General features: G+C 45.1%; 2 protein-coding genes across 2 annotated transcripts; both read left to right on the forward strand.

Moving 5' to 3' along the window:
- The first annotated feature begins 5,779 nt into the window (after window positions 1–5,779).
- On the forward strand, window positions 5,780–11,203 carry LOC309641169 (keratin, type II cytoskeletal 6A-like). Its single transcript, XM_082420910.1, has 9 exons — window positions 5,780–6,412; window positions 7,393–7,607; window positions 7,951–8,011; window positions 8,156–8,251; window positions 8,377–8,541; window positions 9,020–9,145; window positions 9,971–10,191; window positions 10,411–10,445; window positions 10,559–11,203. Exons 1-9 carry the CDS (start codon window positions 5,873–5,875, stop codon window positions 10,792–10,794), a joined length of 1,695 nt encoding a protein of 564 aa, XP_082277036.1. The 5' UTR covers window positions 5,780–5,872; the 3' UTR covers window positions 10,795–11,203.
- Window positions 11,204–18,625: 7,422 nt separating this feature from the next.
- Window positions 18,626–24,047, forward strand: LOC309641168 (keratin, type II cytoskeletal 6A-like). The gene is made up of 9 exons (XM_082420909.1): window positions 18,626–19,256; window positions 20,237–20,451; window positions 20,795–20,855; window positions 21,000–21,095; window positions 21,221–21,385; window positions 21,864–21,989; window positions 22,815–23,035; window positions 23,255–23,289; window positions 23,403–24,047. Exons 1-9 carry the CDS (start codon window positions 18,717–18,719, stop codon window positions 23,636–23,638), a joined length of 1,695 nt encoding a protein of 564 aa, XP_082277035.1. The 5' UTR covers window positions 18,626–18,716; the 3' UTR covers window positions 23,639–24,047.
- Window positions 24,048–24,383: the final 336 nt, after the last annotated feature.

Below are 24,383 nucleotides of genomic sequence, written 5' to 3' on the forward strand. Positions count from 1 at the left end.
CCAAGAAGGAGACACAATGACTAAATGGAAAGTGGTACCATGGATGATACCCTAGAACAGAAAAAAGAATATTGGGCAAAAGGTAAGGAAATCCAAATGAAGTATAGACTAGTTAATAGTAATATATTTATATTGTTTCCTTCATTGTGAGAAATATAACTAAAGTGAGGTATTAATAATAGGGGGAATGAATGTGTATTGTGTACAGACCTCTTTGGACTATCTTCACAATTTTTTGTAAATCTACAACTATTCTGAAATTAAAAGTTTATTACGAAAAACACTTAAAGTGTGGGGCTCAAAGTAACATCTGTATTTTTCACTAAACGAATTTTGTACACAAAATTATGAAACAAGTAAGGGAGAGAAAGAGACAGAATCACAAAGGAACACAAAGACGGTTGCAGGGCCAGAGATACAGAGAAATCACTGAAGAACTAATGCTACAACAATAAGGTTCATCATCTCAAGCTGGCGTTAACTCTAGTAAACTGTCTTTCTTTTACGTTGTGTACTTTCTTCATTTTTTGGTGTTGAACATGTGTCATTTCAAAAGAGAAAGTGTGTTCCCCACGATGTCCTCATTGTATGACATCTGAGATTAAAGGCGGTTACCCTTTTTGGTACTAAGGAAGGAAAGATTCAGTCTCTAGGTTAAGCTCCCTGAGATTAAACCATTCCGATTGATTTCCTTTGCCCACTGAGGACTGAATAAGAGGAAACGTATTTCTTTCGCAAGAGCAAAGACGTGTTTTTGAGTCAAGGAAGGACTCGGCAGTACTGACGGTCCTTAGATACTGGATTTGACTCCTAAGGAGGCTAGCCAATTGCCTCCTCCTGTATGGAGTCCATGTACCTGGAAAGTATAGGACATACATTTTAAAAATAACAACCTCCAATAGAAAAACATTTTCCAGTTAGAGGCTGTATCCAAAGTTCACCTTACCTGAATCCTCTGTGATTCAGAATGATCACTTGTGAGCCATACCACGTGGATTCTAGCTGCATGGGCTAGAATGGCCAGTACAGCCCAGTGCATGGGATCCCAGCTCACGGTGGGGGCATGGGGTGCAGAAGAGCCAGAGGAGGGAGCGTTTCTACAGGTGCTGAGAGCAGGCTGCTCTTCTCTGCGCTGCTCCGTGCTCCCAGAGTCATCCCTACAGAATCCCTTGCTAGCTAACTCTTCATTGTACTTGGCCTTGAGAAAAGCTGACAGTAGATCCCAGGATGGGAGGAGAAAGGGCTTGAGGAGTTCTTCTCGAACAGCAGCTGGATTCCTTTAACCATGAGTTTTGCTGGGCAGTGCCTTCTCCTCAATGCTCTTACTTCCTGGACTCCAGGGGTGTCCCTTTAGCACTAGAAAGTGAGTGGCAGAGGAAAACCATCCTCTTGAGGTCTCGGAGGCCGGTCCACTCAGATGTGCCATTTTCCCCAACACTCTTACTGTCCCCAACCTCCTCATGCACCTATAGAACCCCCTTCTTTAACCCCACTGCCATCTGTATCTGTCCTCCCTCCCTTAAGAAACTCCTCTCCATCAAATGTAGTAATGGAAGACCTTTCCTTCCTGCTTCTGTTTGAAACTGCAAGGCTAGAATTTATCTGGATTCTTATGAAGGTTTTCCTTCATCCCGCGTTTCTATCTCTCCATTCCTCTTGCCTAATCTGAGTTTCTTCATAGCACTTGCAGGGTGTAGCCACAAAGAAATCAGAAACTGGATTTAATAGCCCTCTTTTTCGTAATAATATTGGTACTGTTAGATTGACACTATCATAGGTTTGTTTTAGGATAAAGCAAATAAGTAATATATCATTCAGAGCTCAGCTTTTCAGAGTGAGTAAAAGAAATACAGGTAGAAAATCATCCTGTATTCTATTTGAATTGGAAATATCAGTATCAACTTCTGATTTGAGTACTTGTCAATTATATTTTTACATTTTTCTTAGCTCTATCCATTGAAAAGTCAAAAAATAACTTTCTTTATTACATTTGGAAATTGCTGGTCTCCCAACCCACTCTTCTAAAATTGCAAAATAAAGAGAAAGAAGCACTTCTTCTGCCTTTCCTGTATCAATTAAATACATATTAGGTTACCTACAAAGGAAACCATGACAATGCCTTCCTTACAGATGACTGCCAGGTGATAAATGCAGAGGCAGGATGTTAAATTAATAAGTTACCAGTTTGCAACCCCTCATGAAATAGTCAATCTGAGAATTGATCAATGAATATTAAAATATTAGATGACAAATTTATTGGACACTTTTTAATGGAGGGTTAAGGCTGGAACTATGGATATACCTGGATCAGTCTTAACATCACTAAATTGAACAACTTGTATTATATGCCTCATGATCTGATGCAATACGGGGCACACAGCACCAGCTGGGACATAATCTTGCCTGAAACAATGGAACTAAATCTAATCAACTCTAATATAACTAGTAACGAGGAAAAACCGGCGTTAGAAGTTACGTGGCACCAAAAGAAACAACGAGCCAAATCCAGAATGTAGCCGTTCTAGAGAAAAGAACAATTTCTCCACAAATCAGTGGTATATAAAAGAAAACAATGGAATCTCTTACAGAATGAAAGAAGCTTAAGAGGACCACCAGTCCAATGCAATATGTGAATCTAGTTAGGATGTTGCTTCAAGCAAACCAGCATAAAAAGACATCTTTGAGATAATCAGAGAAGTATGAACATAAATGAGTATTAGGTTTCATTAAGAAGTGACTGTTGCTCATGATCGATATAAAACTGTTGTACAGTTAGATTTAAAAGTCCTTCTCAAGAACTTAGACATGCATGCAAATATTGACAAGTGAAATGACTTCATGTCTTAATCTCCTTGAAGATACATCCACTAAAGTAGAAGATTTCAATATGAGAAGTAGTGGAATTCGATGAGACAAGCTGAGAAATATGGATAAGTGTTTAATCTGGGGGATTGGTACATGGTGGTTTACATACTATTCTCTTTCATTGTATCTGTTGGGCTTTCAATGCTGCAAACTGTGATTAAGCAATAAAGGAGGTTCTTCCACTGAGGAGAGCACAAATACATTTTGGGATTAAATTTCTGATGATGGTAAATATGATGGCTTGTAGAAAACTTTCAGGTGACTCTTATCATGGCTCAGGGAAGGGAGAGGCCCTGAGCACAATGATGTCTTCATTGAAGCCAATCGTTTCCATGCAGCGCGAGAAAGGAAAATTAATATTTTGAATTTCAATTATTGCTTAATAGTTTAAATGCTATATGTATTTTAAATATAAATATATGAATGGGAGACTTCTGAATGTAGCCTAATGGAGGAAAGGGAGGCATTTCCCCTTCTCAGATATTATCTTAAAAGAAACAAGGAGAACAAGAAACGTAAAAGTAATCTCCACCCTCAACCCCCAAAAGGAAAACATCGTAAAGTCCTTCAGTCAAAAAAAAAAAAACAGAAAACTCTTCTCACAGAAAGAAAGAAATCAAACACAGTAGTTGGGAAACTGAGAGAGAAGATGCCCTCAGGGCAGATCTCAGAAAATCCAGTGAAGAACACTCTTGAGAACAAACAAATCAAAACTAAACAATGTGGTGACCACAGAGGCACAGCACACAAAGTTAACCCTGAGGTTTTCCTACTGCCAGGCACTGCTGACTCATGTAACTCCTACTGTGTGAATGTGAAGAACACATCCTCAGGTGCAAATCCAAGAATCGCTGGTTTGCAACAGTCGGAAGTGGGTGTGTGTGTTCCAGGGAGGACCCATTTGCCATGAAGTTTCAAGACCCAGTGAAGGCAGGGTTGAGTAAGGGATCAGAGGCAAGGCCTATTGGCAACAGGTTGTCGGGGAAGCAAAGAAGACGGAGACTGAACTGCGAGCCACGCCGCAGCCATCTTCCTTGGCTTCGTCTAATTAAAATTAAAAGAATTATTCACACAGCCTGTGCCATAATGAGAATTCCTGTTAGCCTGGTTGCAGCCTGGCCCCTCCTCCCAGAATACTGTCTGCAAAAGACAGGTCCAGAAGGAGCTCGCCTCTTTCAAAGATGAGCCCTCGTTAGAAAGGAACCATTCCAGGCCCCACGAAGGACACTTTACATTGAAAGAGAAAAACAAGAGGCACTTAGAAAACACTCAACAGAAAAAAGTGACAAACATTATTACCGAAAGGCAATGAAATAAACAGCACGGTGAAATAAGAGAACAAAGGGGCAATAGAGTGAGAAATAAAAGATGATAATATTAGTTGATAGAGCTCAGAAAAGGAGCAGAGAAGAAAGATAAAGCCACAATAGAAAGGAAGGCCAAGCTGAAAGCAGCATAAGACGTTGCTGATGCACAGCAATGGACCACAGGTAAAGGTGGAGAAAACAGCCTGTAGGAAATAGCATGAGAATCGAGTGAAAACATAGATATGGGAGACAAAGTACATACAGCGTGAGTGCAACTGCAAAAGGGAATATATATGTGTGTTTCATATATATCTGTATGTATATATTCAATGTATATGCTCGCATGCATCACACATGCCCCAGGAAAAACACAGAAACATATCGAAGTGACGTGACTACAAGGATACACAGGGAAGTGGCAACACTGCTTTGTCTTCCTAGACAGGAGTGGGGAATGATCTTGAGCATGTAATTGTTTCCTTAACCATGTATTACTTGTTTAATTTTTCAGTTAATAAGTAGGTGTGTAAATATCAATATTCAGTATATAAATAGGCATTCTATGACATCTGTATCTGTAATGTTTAAATAGCTAGCTTATTAAGCTTCTAGTTTGAACTGTCAGTTTACAGGATACACAAAGGACACGAGATCATGCTAAGTAAGATAACATGACTATGCAAAGGCACAGGACAAATAACCTGTTTTTAATTTTTTTTCACAAATAGACTGCAAGTGGTAAAGCGGAGGGGGATTTAATGAATTAAATGATTTTACAGACATACTACTTTAAAGACATATCACCGAAATACAAAATGTATGGAACTTATTAGGATCCTGATTTGGACAACCAAAACTTAAAATATAAATAACACAAACGGATTTAGTTCAAGATTGAAGAGACACTCCTTAATGTTAATGAATGCATAAATATTAAGGATATATAAATGGTATTTGGTTATGTATTTAAAGAGTACCTCATTTACAAAATAAATGTTGAATTATATACTAAAGAAATGATATGATCTGTGGGATTTGCTTTTGAATATTTTAAGATTGATAGGGAATTGGGTGGGAGTATAGAAGAAATAAGGCTGACCATGAGTTAATAATTTGTATAAAATCCAGTGACAGATATACAGAGGCCCATTATATTGTAAATCTACGTATCTAGCTGTGGGAAATTTGTAATGAAAGCAAAAATAAGTCATGTTTAACTTCTGCAATCAGTGAAAACGCTACTAATTATAGGTAAGGGATAAGCAATAGGTTATTTTGACCTCCAGTATTTCTGCCTTGTGGGTGAAACACCAGGCGAGAGGAGCCTCAGTGCATTTCATACACGAGCGTAACATGGAGAACCTTTGTGTGAGTCAGTGACTAACTCCCAGCTAAGTGAATTCACACTAGTCTTATTGTACTGAGAGCACTCAAAGCTGGAAGGCAGGAGAACTTTTCCCTGACTAAAGGAAACCTCAAATGCGATCTTCAGATTTCATAACTTTTCTAATAAAGCCCATGTGATCTCACTGTTGGTAAAGCCCAGCCTTCCCAACCTGCAGGCTCACCTTCCGGCACTGAGCCCAGCCCATTTTCTCCATATATAAGCCACTGCTGGCAACCTCGTCTCACCAGTCTGCTCCTCTCAGCTCTACCCTCCACCTCTCACGCCCTCCTCAGCCTCTTCGACTTCAGGAACCATGACTTCCAAATCCACCGTGAAGAGCCAAAGCAGCAGCCGCCGTGTCTTCAGTGCCGGCTCAGCCAGAGTCCCTGGGGTCAGCCGCTCTGGCTTCAGCAGCGTGCCCGTGTCCCACACCAGGGGCAGTGGTGGGCTCACTGGAGTGGGTGGAGGAGCTGGCTTTGGCAGCCGCAGCCTCTATGGCGTGGGGGGCTCCAAGAGGATCTCCCTCGGAGAGGTCGGCTGTGGCTACCGTGGTGGATATGGCGGCAGCGCTGGAGGCGGCTATGGCGTTGGAGGTGGAGCTGGGAGTGGATTTGGTTTTGGCAGTGGAGCTAGTGGTGGTTATGGGCTCGGTGGTGGAGCTGGCTTTGGTATTGGCTATTTGGGCCCTGGCTTCCCCATCTGTCCCCCTGGAGGCATCCAAGAGGTCACCATCAACCAGAGTCTCCTGACTCCCCTCAACCTGCAAATTGACCCCACCATCCAGCGAATCAAGACTGAGGAGCGGGAACAGATCAAGACCCTCAACAACAGGTTCGCCTCCTTCATCGACAAGGTGAGCCGGGAGCACCTGCCCTCCACTGGGATTTCAGAGTCCCCAGTGGAGTGACGCAACCAACGTCCTACCAGGGGGAGCCTCGGCAGAGAGGGAGGAGGGGACTCGGGCCAGCTGTCCACTGGGATGCAGGATAGGCTCCATGTGGACCACAGGCAGAAGGTGATGGAAATCATTTACAGCTACTGATCCCTTGAATGTCTTCATTCCTGCCTGGGAAGCATTCTCCACTCTTGATAACCCTCAAGCAAAGGAAAGGAACTGAGAGAATGGAATGAGTTAGCTTGATCTTCTGAAGGGTCTAAGAAATTAAAAAGGGAATTACAGTGGAAACTGCACTTGAGCCTTAGTTGGGGTGGTGGCGGGGAAGGAAAGAAGACAAAAACCCAAAGGAAATGTCAGGAAAAAAAGACTCAGAAACACGTATATGTGCATAAAAATACTTAACTTGTAGAACCAGATCATGAGCATTAAGGGAGCTTGTTTTAGAGGGACTCATGCACTAGATGGGAAAGAAGGTTAAATCCAATCATCAATAGGGTTGGAATTTAACCATTAGATTCTAAACATTTGACATCCCTTTAGCTGAGATACACTCTATAAAATAACTCTGTGCAATATACGAGAGAAATACTATTTTAAAGTACATTTGTGATTGTGCTTATCAAGAGGAAGAAAAGAAATGTTGAAAGTCACTGACTGACAGGCTCCGTAATGGAGAAGAGGGACTGTCTGCTAGCTCCCTGGGGCAACGTGGCCAGTGAGATCTGTGTGGTGTGAAGGCAAACAGTCAGGGGCGCAGCACCGTCAGCCTGAGCCGCTGTGCACGCTCTGGAGTAGCCCAGCACCACGGGGACCACCAGACCTGCTTGGGCACAGTCAACCCACCTCTCTTTCTGCCTTCCTGCCTTCCTACCTTCCTTCCTTCCTTCCTTCCTTCTTTCCTTTGTTGCACAGATAACCATCTTGTCTTCCTCCAGGTCCGATTCCTGGAGCAGCAAAACAAGGTCCTGGAAACCAAGTGGGCCCTGCTGCAGGAGCAGGGCACCAACACCGTGAGTCACAACCTGGAGCCTTTGTTCGAGCAGTACATCTACAATCTCAGGAGACAGCTGGACAGCCTTGTCACGGAGAGAAGCCGCCTGGACTCCGAGTTCAGGGGGATGCAGGACACGGTAGAGGACTTCAAGAAGAAGTGAGTTACAGGAGAGAAAAGGGCTCAGTTTCCTGAAGCCCACGCTTCAAGTCTATTAGATGACCAGGTCCAAATGAGGGCATGGTTCTTAGTAAAACATGTCCATGGAAATGAAACCACAATTCTTGCCTAAACACAAACCCCGAAGAACAAAAGGGCCATACAGGTGGATGGGGAGAGTAAAGATGTAAACAATTGAGGGACCACAGAATTCGTCTTTTAGGCTTACTGGCAGGAAAGCTCCATTTGGATATATCCATTGTGGGAAGTTGGGATCCCAGGCTGCCTTTTCTGTATAACCTTCACCACTGACTCAATTAGGTTTTACCCTTTCTAATTCCAGATATGAAGATGAAATCAACAGGCGCATGTCAGCAGAGCATGAATTTGTGAATCTGAAGAAGGTGAGATGAGTAAGATCAGGGGTTCATGTTTCTTTGCCGAAGGAGAGGACTCTGGGAAAAGAATAATCGGGGAGATTAAAGGAGGAGCAGACTGGGAAGGAGGGCTCGGCTCATCTGATCCCAAGTTGTTGGCTTCTTCCCCAGGATGTGGACACTGCTTACATGAATAAGGTTGAACTAGAAACCAAGGCAGACGCTCTCATAGATGAGATCAACTTCCTCAGAGCCCTCTATGAAGCAGTAAGCATCTTTCCACACTCTGTTTTATTGACTCTAAAGAGATTTGCAAAAATGGAAAATCTTAGGCTTGGGTGCCTCTGTAAATGTCATGGGAAAAGGGGATCTGACGATCTCTTGTTGTGCAGGAACTGGCTCAGATGCAAACCCACTTCTCAGACACGTCTGTGGTCCTCTCCATGGACAACAACCGCACCCTGGACCTGGACAGCATCATCGCTGAAGTCAAAGCGCAATATGAGGTGATCGCTTGCAGGAGCCGGGAAGAGGCTGAGTGCTGGTACAAGTGCAAGGTGAGCAGTGAGGGGGAAGCTGGAGAAGAATCCCTGTGCCTCCCCGCTGGAGACCAGCAAGGCTTCCCGAGACTTCACTCAGGAAATCTCCATCTAGGAAGCGGGGGTCCTCTCAATGGACGTGTACCCTGAACCAACAGAGTAGATCTTTACAGTATTTATGTCCACGTCTAGTAAGTCAAAGAACCTAAATGTAGGACAAAAGCTACCGTAGATAAAGACCAAGGGATCTTTGCTTTAGCTTCACCCCAATGCTGGTTCTCAGAAACACTACAGAGGATGTTCTGGTCCTGAAGAGAACCAGGCAGTCAGTGGTCCTACCAAGGATGGTGTGTGATGGGTGTACAGTGTCCATGACCTTGTAACACCAATTTTCTTAAAACGCCTTGTGGACAAACCATTCGTTTCGATTTGTGAAAACCTTGATTAGTGTCCTGTGAAGCCCATGGACACCACCCTCTCTCCCTCTGGTTTACAGTACGAGGAGCTGCAGTTGACGGCGGGCAGACACGGGGACGACCTGCGCAACACCAAGCAGGAGATCACTGAGATCAACCGCATGATCCAGAGGCTGCGATCTGAGATCGACCACGTCAAGAAGCAGGTATGGTGGGGACCATGGAGGAGAAAAGCATCCTTTCCTTCCTAGGCCACCAGGGATCATCTACCACCATGTAGGGAATTCCTGGGCACTGAGGGAACAGCAGGGAGAGGAGGACATGTAATTCCTCCCTTAGTGAGTTCCCACAGGTTAGAGAGATGGATCCCAACCCAAGAGCAGGAAACAATTGCATGACAGGACCAATCCCAACTGGTCAGCGGTACAAAGATACAGTCTTGAGGCACTGAAATGAGATTCCATAAGAGGAATGATTGGTTTGGGAATGCAAGACACAAGTTGGCAAAGAGAAGGTCAGGCCAGAAAGTGTGAGGAAGATTGCTGCAAATATGCTCAGATTCGATGTGAAAAAGAAGCTGAGAAAAGACACAGGACAAATGAGGGCTTTCCAAACATGTGAAGTGGAAGGAAGGCAAGGTCGCAACAGTTTAAAGTGAAATCATCTCCTCACTGTGGGTGTCTGTGGTTCTGTGTGAGTTCGTGTGCATCCACATGAACTTACCCAAACTGTCCACATTCAGAAGAAGCCAGTGGGTCCATTTCTTCCAATGTCCCCTGGTCTTGGGTCTGCTGTAGTATCTTCCAGCAGTCACCACCTCCATCCTCTTTAGGGTGGTTAACACAGAAGTGCATAGGGAGCTCCTAGACTAGTTCAGGTTTGCAGAATGGAAAAAGACTGGACAAAAAGAATCAAACGTCCTTTTCCATGGAATCTGGGCTCTAGAGCTCTTCCTCACTGGGAAAGAAGAACCATGCTTCGTCTCCTCAGGAGTCCAGATTGCAGGTTCATCTGCCCATCTTCCCCTCTAGTGCGCCAACCTGCAATCCGCCATCGCCGATGCTGAGCAGCGTGGGGAGCTGGCCCTCAGGGACGCCAAGAACAAGCTGGCCGAGCTGGAGAACGCCCTGCAGAAGGCCAAGCAGGATATGGCGCAGCTAGTGAAGGACTACCAGGAGCTCATGAATGTCAAGCTGTCTCTGGACGTGGAGATCGCCACCTACAGGAAGCTGCTGGAAGGCGAAGAGTGCAGGTGAGTAACTCACACAACCTCCTCAAACATCTGGGTCCATGTCCAAGGTGTCCAGCCAGTGAGCACCAGTGGAAGGCGCTCTAGTCGTGGCCATAATGCCACTCCCAGAAAAGCACTTAGAAGGCACGTTCCCCATGGGCTCTCCTCACGCCCAAGCTTCCCACGCTGGTCCAGCTCTGGCTCTGAGGTCTCATGATGGTTGTGTCTCCTCTCTCCTAGGCTGAATGGGGAAGGCGTTGGACAAGTCAACATCTGTAAGTACCTTCACTTGCCTCCCTCCCTTGCCCTTGTGCCCTTCTGACTGGACTCTGTGTGGCAGAGTGAGCTCACCATGTCTTGTCATGGCCTTGTCCCCTTGCCTCTCCAGCCGTGGTACAGTCCACCGTCTCCAGTGGCTATGGCGGTGCCGGCGGTGTCAGCGGCGGCTTAGGCCTGGGCGGAGGCAGTGGCTACTCCTACAGCAGTGGTCACGGCATTGGAGGTGGCTTCAGTTCCGGCAGTGGCAGAGCCACAGGGGGTGGCCTCAGCTCCTCCGGGGGCAGCAGTTCCGCCATCAAATACACCACCACCTCCTCCTCCAGCAGGAAGGGCTACAGGCATTGAACACCTGCCATGGGCTCGGGGTCCCACAGTGTCTCAGGCTCCCTCTCCAGCTTCACTGCCCTTTCCTCCAGTTGCTTCCTCTCTCCTGCTTCTTTCTTCTCTTACTCCTTGAGTTCGAACTGAAGTTGCTGAGTGCCCTCATGTCCTGTCCGCCAACACCTGCCGCATCTGAGCTTCCATTGCTCACCATCGGAAGGTCACTGTCTGGGTCCTACTCCAGAACAGGGCAATGCCGCTAGCTTTCCACTGACCCAGTATGTCCCATCTCACAGGTGTTGTGTTCCTTCCTTGCAGTGATCATGAAAGCACCAGTGACTAGTTCTATGATGTACGGGGGTCTCTATCCCTGTGATGCTTCCTCTGCTCTTTGCTCACTTGGATTGCTAAATAAAGCAGATTTATACTATAATGCGTGGTTTCATATTGCCTTGCTTTGTTACCAATGGTTCTTGCGGTTTTCACTGGGCAAATGCCTTTTCAGGAATGAAGCGTACTCCCAATCCCCATGTGCTTCACCCCCCTCCTTTAGAGATCTTCGACAAACAGCCACTTAGCATCCGGATGCTCAGGAGTCCTCCGAGAACAGTTTGGCAAGTGAAGCGGGAGGGAGCAGGTTCATCATCATAGTAAAGTCTGTTTTCACTGCCCTGACCAGGTGCCAACAGATTCGTTTCTCTGACTTGGTCTCTAACACTCTACCTCCTCCTGCCCCAGTTGACACCCATATTCCCCAGAGGATCATATTGCAGTCCAAGTAGATCAGAAGGACATTGACTAGAGAGTAAGATATTTGATTTATCCTTAGACAGGCCTCATGACCAAGAAACTTGTCTGGCAACGTGTATCAGGAGTAATTTAAATGTACATACTTCTGAACTGAAATTATGCTTCGAGCAATGTGTGCTGAGGAAATAGTACAAATGCAGGAAGTTGTACTTCATGGTTGTCAATCCCAGTAATCCTTTCAACAGGGAAAAATTGGAAACACTGGGCAAATTCAGGATCCAAGGACTCAGACACAAAGCACAGGTGGTGATGTTTTGAAGTGTGGAGGCAAAGTAAGAATGGAAATGCCTTCTTCCTTACCACATAATCCTCTCACAGAGCCTCAAAGAAGTAGAGCCCTTGCTGCTCCAAAGAGATAGTCCTGCATCCTCTCTCAGCTGTGCCCTGGCTTCCTTTGACTTCTACAAATGGGTAATGGAAAACTCAGGATACAGTGCAAGTTTGGTCTGTCAACATCTTCCTGAGGGCCAGTCACTTTTGCCAGTCTCTGTTCTGTCCATGTTCCTAATCCCAGGTTTTTTCTCTGGAGAATTCTGCCTTATACCATTAGGAATGAAAGTTCCTTTGTTAGGAATACAGAAGAAATGACTGAGTCTAGGAATGGGGTGGATATATACATAAGATGATCCTGCAGCATCTTTCAGTGCCAAGAAGTAAAGAAATAATCAAAAAGACCCTGTAAGAGCTCCTGATAGACAAATTGGAACAACTTGAGCCATAAATAAATAGATAGACAAATAAATAATGTACTGGATTATAACCCAAATTATGAAATAATTATTCATGGTCCCCACTGACGTGAATAAGGGATTGACTAAATTGATCAATAAGGGATGACTGACAACTCTTAGGCAGAAGAATTTCATTTAGTTACATAGCTGCTCCCCAATCAAGGAAGGAGTGAAGAACTGCTCCCCCCTAAGGGTGGGCTGTGCACAATGACTTCCTTGCAAAGAGCACAGACTAAAAATGGGGGAAAAGAGTAACTTTACCGTCAAGAAATCAATCAAACACTTCCGCAGCCAGGTGATCAAGGGTAACACCGACAGTAGTAAGTCTGGTTCATAGCAAGTATCCTGGATATGATGTGATGAGAAGGGCACACGTCATCTCTGTGGTCTTCCTCCCAAACACCATAACTCCAGTCGATTCATGAGGCAACATCAGACAAAGCCCAATTGTGGACATCTACAGAACACCTGGGCAGAGTTCCCCAAAACTTTCAAGGTCATTAAGACAAGGAAAACCTGACAAACCGTGTTAGCCAAGAAGGAGACACAATGACTAAATGGAAAGTGGTACCATGGATGATACCCTAGAACAGAAAAAAGAATATTGGGCAAAAGGTAAGGAAATCCAAATGAAGTATAGACTAGTTAATAGTAATATATTTATATTGTTTCCTTCATTGTGAGAAATATAACTAAAGTGAGGTATTAATAATAGGGGGAATGAATGTGTATTGTGTACAGACCTCTTTGGACTATCTTCACAATTTTTTGTAAATCTACAACTATTCTGAAATTAAAAGTTTATTACGAAAAACACTTAAAGTGTGGGGCTCAAAGTAACATCTGTATTTTTCACTAAACGAATTTTGTACACAAAATTATGAAACAAGTAAGGGAGAGAAAGAGACAGAATCACAAAGGAACACAAAAACAGTGGCAGGGCCAGAGATACAGAGAAATCATTGAAGAACTAATGCTACAACAATAAAGTTCATCATCTCAAGCTGGCGTTAACTCTAGTAAACTGTCTTTCTTTTACGTTGTGTACTTTCTAAATTTTTTGGTGTTGAACATGTGTCATTTCAATAGAGAAAGTGTGTTCCCCACGATGTCCTCATTGTATGACATCTGAGATTAAAGGCGGTTACCCTTTTTGGTACTAAGGAAGGAAAGATTCAGTCTCTAGGTTAAACTCCCTGAGATTAAACCATTCCGATTGATTTCCTTTGCCCACTGAGGACTGAATAAGAGGAAACGTATTTCTTTCGCAAGAGCAAAGACGTGTTTTTGAGTCAAGGAAGGACTCGGCAGTACTGACGGTCCTTAGATACTGGATTTGACTCCTAAGGAGGCTAGCCAATTGCCTCCTCCTGTATGGAGTCCATGTACCTGGAAAATATAGGACATACATTTTAAAAATAACAACCTCCAATAGAAAAACATTTTCCAGTTAGAGGCTGTATCCAAAGTTCACCTTACCTGAATCCTCTGTGATTCAGAATGATCACTTGTGAGCCATACCACGTGGATTCTAGCTGCATGGGCTAGAATGGCCAGTACAGCCCAGTGCATGGAATCCCAGCTCACGGTGGGGGCATGGGGTGCAGAAGAGCCAGAGGAGGGAGCGTTTCTACAGGTGCTGAGAGCAGGCTGCTCTTCTCTGCGCTGCTCCGTGCTCCCAGAGTCATCCCTACAGAATCCCTTGCTAGCTAACTCTTCATTGTACTTGGCCTTGAGAAAAGCTGACAGTAGATCCCAGGATGGGAGGAGAAAGGGCTTGAGGAGTTCTTCTCGAACAGCAGCTGGATTCCTTTAACCATGAGTTTTGCTGGGCAGTGCCTTCTCCTCAATGCTCTTACTTCCTGGACTCCAGGGGTGTCCCTTTAGCACTAGAAAGTGAGTGGCAGAGGAAAACCATCCTCTTGAGGTCTCGGAGGCCGGTCCACTCAGATGTGCCATTTTCCCCAACACTCTTACTGTCCCCAACCTCCTCATGCACCTATAGAACCCCCTTCTTTAACCCCACTGCCATCTGTATCTGTCCTCCCTCCCTTAAGAAACTCCTCTCCATCAAATGTAGTAATGGAAGACCTTTCCTTCCTGCTTCTGTTTGAAACTGCAAGGCTAGAATTTATCTGGATTCTTATGAAGGTTTTCCTTCATCCCGCGTTTCTATCTCTCCATTCCTCTTGCCTAATCTGAGTTTCTTCATAGCACTTGCAGGGTGTAGCCACAAAGAAATCAGAAACTGGATTTAATAGCCCTCTTTTTCGTAATAATATTGGTACTGTTAGATTGACACTATCATAGGTTTGTTTTAGGATAAAGCAAGTAAGTAATATATCATTCAGAGCTCAGCTTTTCAGAGTGAGTAAAAGAAATACAGGTAGAAAATCAGCCTGTATTCTATTTGAATTGGAAATATCAGTATCAACTTCTGATTTGAGTACTTGTCAATTATATTTTTACATTTTTCTTAGCTCTATCCATTGAAAAGTCAAAAAATAACTTTCTTTATTACATTTGGAAATTGCTGGTCTCCCAACCCACTCTTCTAAAATTGCAAAATAAAGAGAAAGAAGCACTTCTTCTGCCTTTCCTGTATCAATTAAATACATATTAGGTTACCTACAAAGGAAACCATGACAATGCCTTCCTTACAGATGACTGCCAGGTGATAAATGCAGAGGCAGGATGTTAAATTAATAAGTTACCAGTTTGCAACCCCTCATGAAATAGTCAATCTGAGAATTGATCAATGAATATTAAAATATTAGATGACAAATTTATTGGACACTCTTTAATGGAGGGTTAAGGCTGGAACTATGGATATACCTGGATCAGTCTTAACATCACTAAATTGAACAACTTGTATTATATGCCTCATGATCTGATGCAATACGGGGCACACAGCACCAGCTGGGACATAATCTTGCCTGAAACAATGGAACTAAATCTAATCAACTCTAATATAACTAGTAACGAGGAAAAACCGGCGTTAGAAGTTACGTGGCACCAACAGAAACAATGAGCCAAATCCAGAATGTAGCCGTTCTAGAGAAAAGAACAATTTCTCCACAAATCAGTGGTATATAAAAGAAAACAATGGAATCTCTTACAGAATGAAAGAAGCTTAAGAGAACCACCAGTCCAATGCAATATGTGAATCTAGTTAGGATGTTGCTTCAAGCAAACCAGCATAAAAAGACATCTTTGAGATAATCAGAGAAGTATGAACATAAATGAGTATTAGGTTTCATTAAGAAGTGACTGTTGCTCATGATCGATATAAAACTGTTGTACAGTTAGATTTAAAAGTCCTTCTCAAGAACTTAGACATGCATGCAAATATTGACAAGTGAAATGACTTCATGTCTTAATCTCCTTGAAGATACATCCACTAAAGTAGAAGATTTCAATATGAGAACTAGTGGAATTCGATGAGACAAGCTGAGAAATATGGATAAGTGTTTAATCTGGGGGATTGGTACATGGTGGTTTACATACTATTCTCTTTCATTGTATCTGTTGGGCTTTCAATGCTGCAAACTGTGATTAAGCAATAAAGGAGGTTCTTCCACTGAGGAGAGCACAAATACATTTTGGGATTAAATTTCTGATGATGGTAAATATGATGGCTTGTAGAAAACTTTCAGGTGACTCTTATCATGGCTCAGGGAAGGGAGAGGCCCTGAGCACAATGATGTCTTCATTGAAGCCAATCGTTTCCATGCAGCGCGAGAAAGGAAAATTAATATTTTGAATTTCAATTATTGCTTAATAGTTTAAATGCTATATGTATTTTAAATATAAATATATGAATGGGAGACTTCTGAATGTAGCTTAATGGAGGAAAGGGAGGCATTTCCCCTTCTCAGATATTATCTTAAAAGAAACAAGGAGAACAAGAAACGTAAAAGTAATCTCCACCCTCAACCCCCAAAAGGAAAACATCGTAAAGTCCTTCAGTCAAAAAAAAAAAAACAGAAAACTCTTCTCACAGAAAGAAAGAAATCAAACACAGTTGTTGGGAAACTGAGAGAGAAGATGCCCTCAGGTCAGATCTCAGAAAATCCAGTGAAGAACACTCTTGAGAACAAACAAATCAAAACTAAACAATGTGGTGACCACAGAGGCACAGCACACAAAGTTAACCCTGAGGTTTTCCTACTGCCAGGCACTGCTGACTCATGTAACTCCTACTGTGTGAATGTGAAGAACACATCCTCAGGTGCAAATCCAAGAATCGCTGCTTTGCAACAGTCGGAAGTGGGTGTGTGTGTTCCAGGGAGGACCCATTTGCCATGAAGTTTCAAGACCCAGTGAAGGCAGGGTTGAGTAAGGGATCAGAGGCAAGGCCTATTGGCAACAGGTTGTCGGGGAAGCAAAGAAGACGGAGACTGAACTGCGAGCCACGCCGCAGCCATCTTCCTTGGCTTCGTCTAATTAAAATTAAAAGAATTATTCACACAGCCTGTGCCATAATGAGAATTCCTGTTAGCCTGGTTGCAGCCTGGCCCCTCCTCCCAGAATACTGTCTGCAAAAGACAGGTCCAGAAGGAGCTCGCCTCTTTCAAAGATGAGCCCTCGTTAGAAAGGAACCATTCCAGGCCCCACGAAGGACACTTTACATTGAAAGAGAAAAACAAGAGGCACTTAGAAAACACTCAACAGAAAAAAGTGACAAACATTATTACCGAAAGGCAATGAAATAAACAGCACGGTGAAATAAGAGAACAAAGGGGCAATAGAGTGAGAAATAAAAGATGATAATATTAGTTGATAGAGCTCAGAAAAGGAGCAGAGAAGAAAGATAAAGCCACAATAGAAAGGAAGGCCAAGCTGAAAGCAGCATAAGACGTTGCTGATGCACAGCAATGGACCACAGGTAAAGGTGGAGAAAACAGCCTGTAGGAAATAGCATGAGAATCGAGTGAAAACATAGATATGGGAGACAAAGTACATACAGCGTGAGTGCAACTGCAAAAGGGAATATATATGTGTGTTTCATATATATCTGTATGTATATATTCAATGTATATGCTCGCATGCATCACACATGCCCCAGGAAAAACACAGAAACATATCGAAGTGACGTGACTACAAGGATACACAGGGAAGTGGCAACACTGCTTTGTCTTCCTAGACAGGAGTGGGGAATGATCTTGAGCATGTAATTGTTTCCTTAACCATGTATTACTTGTTTAATTTTTCAGTTAATAAGTAGGTGTGTAAATATCAATATTCAGTATATAAATAGGCATTCTATGACATCTGTATCTGTAATGTTTAAATAGCTAGCTTATTAAGCTTCTAGTTTGAACTGTCAGTTTACAGGATACACAAAGGACACGAGATCATGCTAAGTAAGATAACATGACTATGCAAAGGCACAGGACAAATAACCTGTTTTTAATTTTTTTTCACAAATAGACTGCAAGTGGTAAAGCGGAGGGGGATTTAATGAATTAAATGATTTTACAGACATACTACTTTAAAGACATATCACCGAAATACAAAATGTATGGAACTTATTAGGATCCTGATTTGGACAACCAAAACTTAAAATATAAATAACACAAACGGATTTAGTTCAAGATTGAAGAGACACTCCTTAATGTTAATGAATGCATAAATATTAAGGATATATAAATGGTATTTGGTTATGTATTTAAAGAGTACCTCATTTACAAAATAAATGTTGAATTATATACTAAAGAAATGATATGATCTGTGGGATTTGCTTTTGAATATTTTAAGATTGATAGGGAATTGGGTGGGAGTATAGAAGAAATAAGGCTGACCATGAGTTAATAATTTGTATAAAATCCAGTGACAGATATACAGAGGCCCATTATATTGTAAATCTACGTATCTAGCTGTGGGAAATTTGTAATGAAAGCAAAAATAAGTCATGTTTAACTTCTGCAATCAGTGAAAACGCTACTAATTATAGGTAAGGGATAAGCAATAGGTTATTTTGACCTCCAGTATTTCTGCCTTGTGGGTGAAACACCAGGCGAGAGGAGCCTCAGTGCATTTCATACACGAGCGTAACATGGAGAACCTTTGTGTGAGTCAGTGACTAACTCCCAGCTAAGTGAATTCACACTAGTCTTATTGTACTGAGAGCACTCAAAGCTGGAAGGCAGGAGAACTTTTCCCTGACTAAAGGAAACCTCAAATGCGATCTTCAGATTTCATAACTTTTCTAATAAAGCCCATGTGATCTCACTGTTGGTAAAGCCCAGCCTTCCCAACCTGCAGGCTCACCTTCCGGCACTGAGCCCAGCCCATTTTCTCCATATATAAGCCACTGCTGGCAACCTCGTCTCACCAGTCTGCTCCTCTCAGCTCTACCCTCCACCTCTCACGCCCTCCTCAGCCTCTTCGACTTCAGGAACCATGACTTCCAAATCCACCGTGAAGAGCCAAAGCAGCAGCCGCCGTGTCTTCAGTGCCGGCTCAGCCAGAGTCCCTGGGGTCAGCCGCTCTGGCTTCAGCAGCGTGCCCGTGTCCCACACCAGGGGCAGTGGTGGGCTCACTGGAGTGGGTGGAGGAGCTGGCTTTGGCAGCCGCAGCCTCTATGGCGTGGGGGGCTCCAAGAGGATCTCCCTCGGAGAGGTCGGCTGTGGCTACCGTGGTGGATATGGCGGCAGCGCTGGAGGCGGCTATGGCGTTGGAGGTGGAGCTGGGAGTGGATTTGGTTTTGGCAGTGGAGCTAGTGGTGGTTATGGGCTCGGTGGTGGAGCTGGCTTTGGTATTGGCTATTTGGGCCCTGGCTTCCCCATCTGTCCCCCTGGAGGCATCCAAGAGGTCACCATCAACCAGAGTCTCCTGACTCCCCTCAACCTGCAAATTGACCCCACCATCCAGCGAATCAAGACTGAGGAGCGGGAACAGATCAAGACCCTCAACAACAGGTTCGCCTCCTTCATCGACAAGGTGAGCCGGGAGCACCTGCCCTCCACTGGGATTTCAGAGTCCCCAGTGGAGTGACGCAACCAACGTCCTACCAGGGGGAGCCTCGGCAGAGAGGGAGGAGGGGACTCGGGCCAGCTGTCCACTGGGATGCAGGATAGGCTCCATGTGGACCACAGGCAGAAGGTGATGGAAATCATTTACAGCTACTGATCCCTTGAATGTCTTCATTCCTGCCTGGGAAGCATTCTCCACTCTTGATAACCCTCAAGCAAAGGAAAGGAACTGAGAGAATGGAATGAGTTAGCTTGATCTTCTGAAGGGTCTAAGAAATTAAAAAGGGAATTACAGTGGAAACTGCACTTGAGCCTTAGTTGGGGTGGTGGCGGGGAAGGAAAGAAGACAAAAACCCAAAGGAAATGTCAGGAAAAAAAGACTCAGAAACACGTATATGTGCATAAAAATACTTAACTTGTAGAACCAGATCATGAGCATTAAGGGAGCTTGTTTTAGAGGGACTCATGCACTAGATGGGAAAGAAGGTTAAATCCAATCATCAATAGGGTTGGAATTTAACCATTAGATTCTAAACATTTGACATCCCTTTAGCTGAGATACACTCTATAAAATAACTCTGTGCAATATACGAGAGAAATACTATTTTAAAGTACATTTGTGATTGTGCTTATCAAGAGGAAGAAAAGAAATGTTGAAAGTCACTGACTGACAGGCTCCGTAATGGAGAAGAGGGACTGTCTGCTAGCTCCCTGGGGCAACGTGGCCAGTGAGATCTGTGTGGTGTGAAGGCAAACAGTCAGGGGCGCAGCACCGTCAGCCTGAGCCGCTGTGCACGCTCTGGAGTAGCCCAGCACCACGGGGACCACCAGACCTGCTTGGGCACAGTCAACCCACCTCTCTTTCTGCCTTCCTGCCTTCCTACCTTCCTTCCTTCCTTCCTTCCTTCTTTCCTTTGTTGCACAGATAACCATCTTGTCTTCCTCCAGGTCCGATTCCTGGAGCAGCAAAACAAGGTCCTGGAAACCAAGTGGGCCCTGCTGCAGGAGCAGGGCACCAACACCGTGAGTCACAACCTGGAGCCTTTGTTCGAGCAGTACATCTACAATCTCAGGAGACAGCTGGACAGCCTTGTCACGGAGAGAAGCCGCCTGGACTCCGAGTTCAGGGGGATGCAGGACACGGTAGAGGACTTCAAGAAGAAGTGAGTTACAGGAGAGAAAAGGGCTCAGTTTCCTGAAGCCCACGCTTCAAGTCTATTAGATGACCAGGTCCAAATGAGGGCATGGTTCTTAGTAAAACATGTCCATGGAAATGAAACCACAATTCTTGCCTAAACACAAACCCCGAAGAACAAAAGGGCCATACAGGTGGATGGGGAGAGTAAAGATGTAAACAATTGAGGGACCACAGAATTCGTCTTTTAGGCTTACTGGCAGGAAAGCTCCATTTGGATATATCCATTGTGGGAAGTTGGGATCCCAGGCTGCCTTTTCTGTATAACCTTCACCACTGACTCAATTAGGTTTTACCCTTTCTAATTCCAGATATGAAGATGAAATCAACAGGCGCATGTCAGCAGAGCATGAATTTGTGAATCTGAAGAAGGTGAGATGAGTAAGATCAGGGGTTCATGTTTCTTTGCCGAAGGAGAGGACTCTGGGAAAAGAATAATCGGGGAGATTAAAGGAGGAGCAGACTGGGAAGGAGGGCTCGGCTCATCTGATCCCAAGTTGTTGGCTTCTTCCCCAGGATGTGGACACTGCTTACATGAATAAGGTTGAACTAGAAACCAAGGCAGACGCTCTCATAGATGAGATCAACTTCCTCAGAGCCCTCTATGAAGCAGTAAGCATCTTTCCACACTCTGTTTTATTGACTCTAAAGAGATTTGCAAAAATGGAAAATCTTAGGCTTGGGTGCCTCTGTAAATGTCATGGGAAAAGGGGATCTGACGATCTCTTGTTGTGCAGGAACTGGCTCAGATGCAAACCCACATCTCAGACACGTCTGTGGTCCTCTCCATGGACAACAACCGCACCCTGGACCTGGACAGCATCATCGCTGAAGTCAAAGCGCAATATGAGGTGATCGCTTGCAGGAGCCGGGAAGAGGCTGAGTGCTGGTACAAGTGCAAGGTGAGCAGTGAGGGGGAAGCTGGAGAAGAATCCCTGTGCCTCCCCGCTGGAGACCAGCAAGGCTTCCCGAGACTTCACTCAGGAAATCTCCATCTAGGAAGCGGGGGTCCTCTCAATGGACGTGTACCCTGAACCAACAGAGTAGATCTTTATAGTATTTATGTCCACGTCTAGTAAGTCAAAGAACCTAAATGTAGGACAAAAGCTACCGTAGATAAAGACCAAGGGATCTTTGCTTTAGCTTCACCCCAATGCTGGTTCTCAGAAACACTACAGAGGATGTTCTGGTCCTGAAGAGAACCAGGCAGTCAGTGGTCCTACCAAGGATGGTGTGTGATGGGTGTACAGTGTCCATGACCTTGTAACACCAATTTTCTTAAAACGCCTTGTGGACAAACCATTCGTTTCGATTTGTGAAAACCTTGATTAGTGTCCTGTGAAGCCCATGGACACCACCCTCTCTCCCTCTGGTTTACAGTACGAGGAGCTGCAGTTGACGGCGGGCAGACACGGGGACGACCTGCGCAACACCAAGCAGGAGATCACTGAGATCAACCGCATGATCCAGAGGCTGCGATCTGAGATCGACCACGTCAAGAAGCAGGTATGGTGGGGACCATGGAGGAGAAAAGCATCCTTTCCTTCCTAGGCCACCAGGGATCATCTACCACCATGTAGGGAATTCCTGGGCACTGAGGGAACAGCAGGGAGAGGAGGACATGTACTTCCTCCCTTAGTGAGTTCCCACAGGTTAGAGAGATGGATCCCAACCCAAGAGCAGGAAACAATTGCATGACAGGACCAATCCCAACTGGTCAGCGGTACAAAGATACAGTCTTGAGGCACTGAAATGAGATTCCATAAGAGGAATGATTGGTTTGGGAATGCAAGACACAAGTTGGCAAAGAGAAGGTCAGGCCAGAAAGTGTGAGGAAGATTGCTGCAAATATGCTCAGATTCGATGTGAAAAAGAAGCTGAGAAAAGACACAGGACAAATGAGGGCTTTCCAAACATGTGAAGTGGAAGGAAGGCAAGGTCGCAACAGTTTAAAGTGAAATCATCTCCTCACTGTGGGTGTCTGTGGTTCTGTGTGAGTTCGTGTGCATCCACATGAACTTACCCAAACTGTCCACATTCAGAAGAAGCCAGTGGGTCCATTACTTCCAATGTCCCCTGGTCTTGGGTCTGCTGTAGTATCTTCCAGCAGTCACCACCTCCATCCTCTTTAGGGTGGTTAACACAGAAGTGCATAGGGAGCTCCTAGACTAGTTCAGGTTTGCAGAATGGAAAAAGACTGGACAAAAAGAATCAAACGTCCTTTTCCATGGAATCTGGGCTCTAGAGCTCTTCCTCACTGGGAAAGAAGAACCATGCTTCGTCTCCTCAGGAGTCCAGATTGCAGGTTCATCTGCCCATCTTCCCCTCTAGTGCGCCAACCTGCAATCCGCCATCGCCGATGCTGAGCAGCGTGGGGAGCTGGCCCTCAGGGACGCCAAGAACAAGCTGGCCGAGCTGGAGAACGCCCTGCAGAAGGCCAAGCAGGATATGGCGCAGCTAGTGAAGGACTACCAGGAGCTCATGAATGTCAAGCTGTCTCTGGACGTGGAGATCGCCACCTACAGGAAGCTGCTGGAAGGCGAAGAGTGCAGGTGAGTAACTCACACAACCTCCTCAAACATCTGGGTCCATGTCCAAGGTGTCCAGCCAGTGAGCACCAGTGGAAGGCGCTCTAGTCGTGGCCATAATGCCACTCCCAGAAAAGCACTTAGAAGGCACGTTCCCCATGGGCTCTCCTCACGCCCAAGCTTCCCACGCTGGTCCAGCTCTGGCTCTGAGGTCTCATGATGGTTGTGTCTCCTCTCTCCTAGGCTGAATGGGGAAGGCGTTGGACAAGTCAACATCTGTAAGTACCTTCACTTGCCTCCCTCCCTTGCCCTTGTGCCCTTCTGACTGGACTCTGTGTGGCAGAGTGAGCTCACCATGTCTTGTCATGGCCTTGTCCCCTTGCCTCTCCAGCCGTGGTACAGTCCACCGTCTCCAGTGGCTATGGCGGTGCCGGCGGTGTCAGCGGCGGCTTAGGCCTGGGCGGAGGCAGTGGCTACTCCTACAGCAGTGGTCACGGCATTGGAGGTGGCTTCAGTTCCGGCAGTGGCAGAGCCACAGGGGGTGGCCTCAGCTCCTCCGGGGGCAGCAGTTCCGCCATCAAATACACCACCACCTCCTCCTCCAGCAGGAAGGGCTACAGGCATTGAACACCTGCCATGGGCTCGGGGTCCCACAGTGTCTCAGGCTCCCTCTCCAGCTTCACTGCCCTTTCCTCCAGTTGCTTCCTCTCTCCTGCTTCTTTCTTCTCTTACTCCTTGAGTTCGAACTGAAGTTGCTGAGTGCCCTCATGTCCTGTCCGCCAACACCTGCCGCATCTGAGCTTCCATTGCTCACCATCGGAAGGTCACTGTCTGGGTCCTACTCCAGAACAGGGCAATGCCGCTAGCTTTCCACTGACCCAGTATGTCCCATCTCACAGGTGTTGTGTTCCTTCCTTGCAGTGATCATGAAAGCACCAGTGACTAGTTCTATGATGTACGGGGGTCTCTATCCCTGTGATGCTTCCTCTGCTCTTTGCTCACTTGGATTGCTAAATAAAGCAGATTTATACTATAATGCGTGGTTTCATATTGCCTTGCTTTGTTACCAATGGTTCTTGCGGTTTTCACTGGGCAAATGCCTTTTCAGGAATGAAGCGTACTCCCAATCCCCATGTGCTTCACCCCCCTCCTTTAGAGATCTTCGACAAACAGCCACTTAGCATCCGGATGCTCAGGAGTCCTCCGAGAACAGTTTGGCAAGTGAAGCAGGAGGGAGCAGGTTCATCATCATAGTAAAGTCTGTTTTCACTGCCCTGACCAGGTGCCAACAGATTCGTTTCTCTGACTTGGTCTCTAACACTCTACCTCCTCCTGCCCCAGTTGACACCCATATTCCCCAGAGGATCATATT

The sequence above is a fragment of the Balaenoptera physalus genome, assembly GCF_965194825.1.
Source record: "Balaenoptera physalus genome assembly, chromosome: 13".
Taxonomy (NCBI): domain Eukaryota; kingdom Metazoa; phylum Chordata; class Mammalia; order Artiodactyla; family Balaenopteridae; genus Balaenoptera; species Balaenoptera physalus.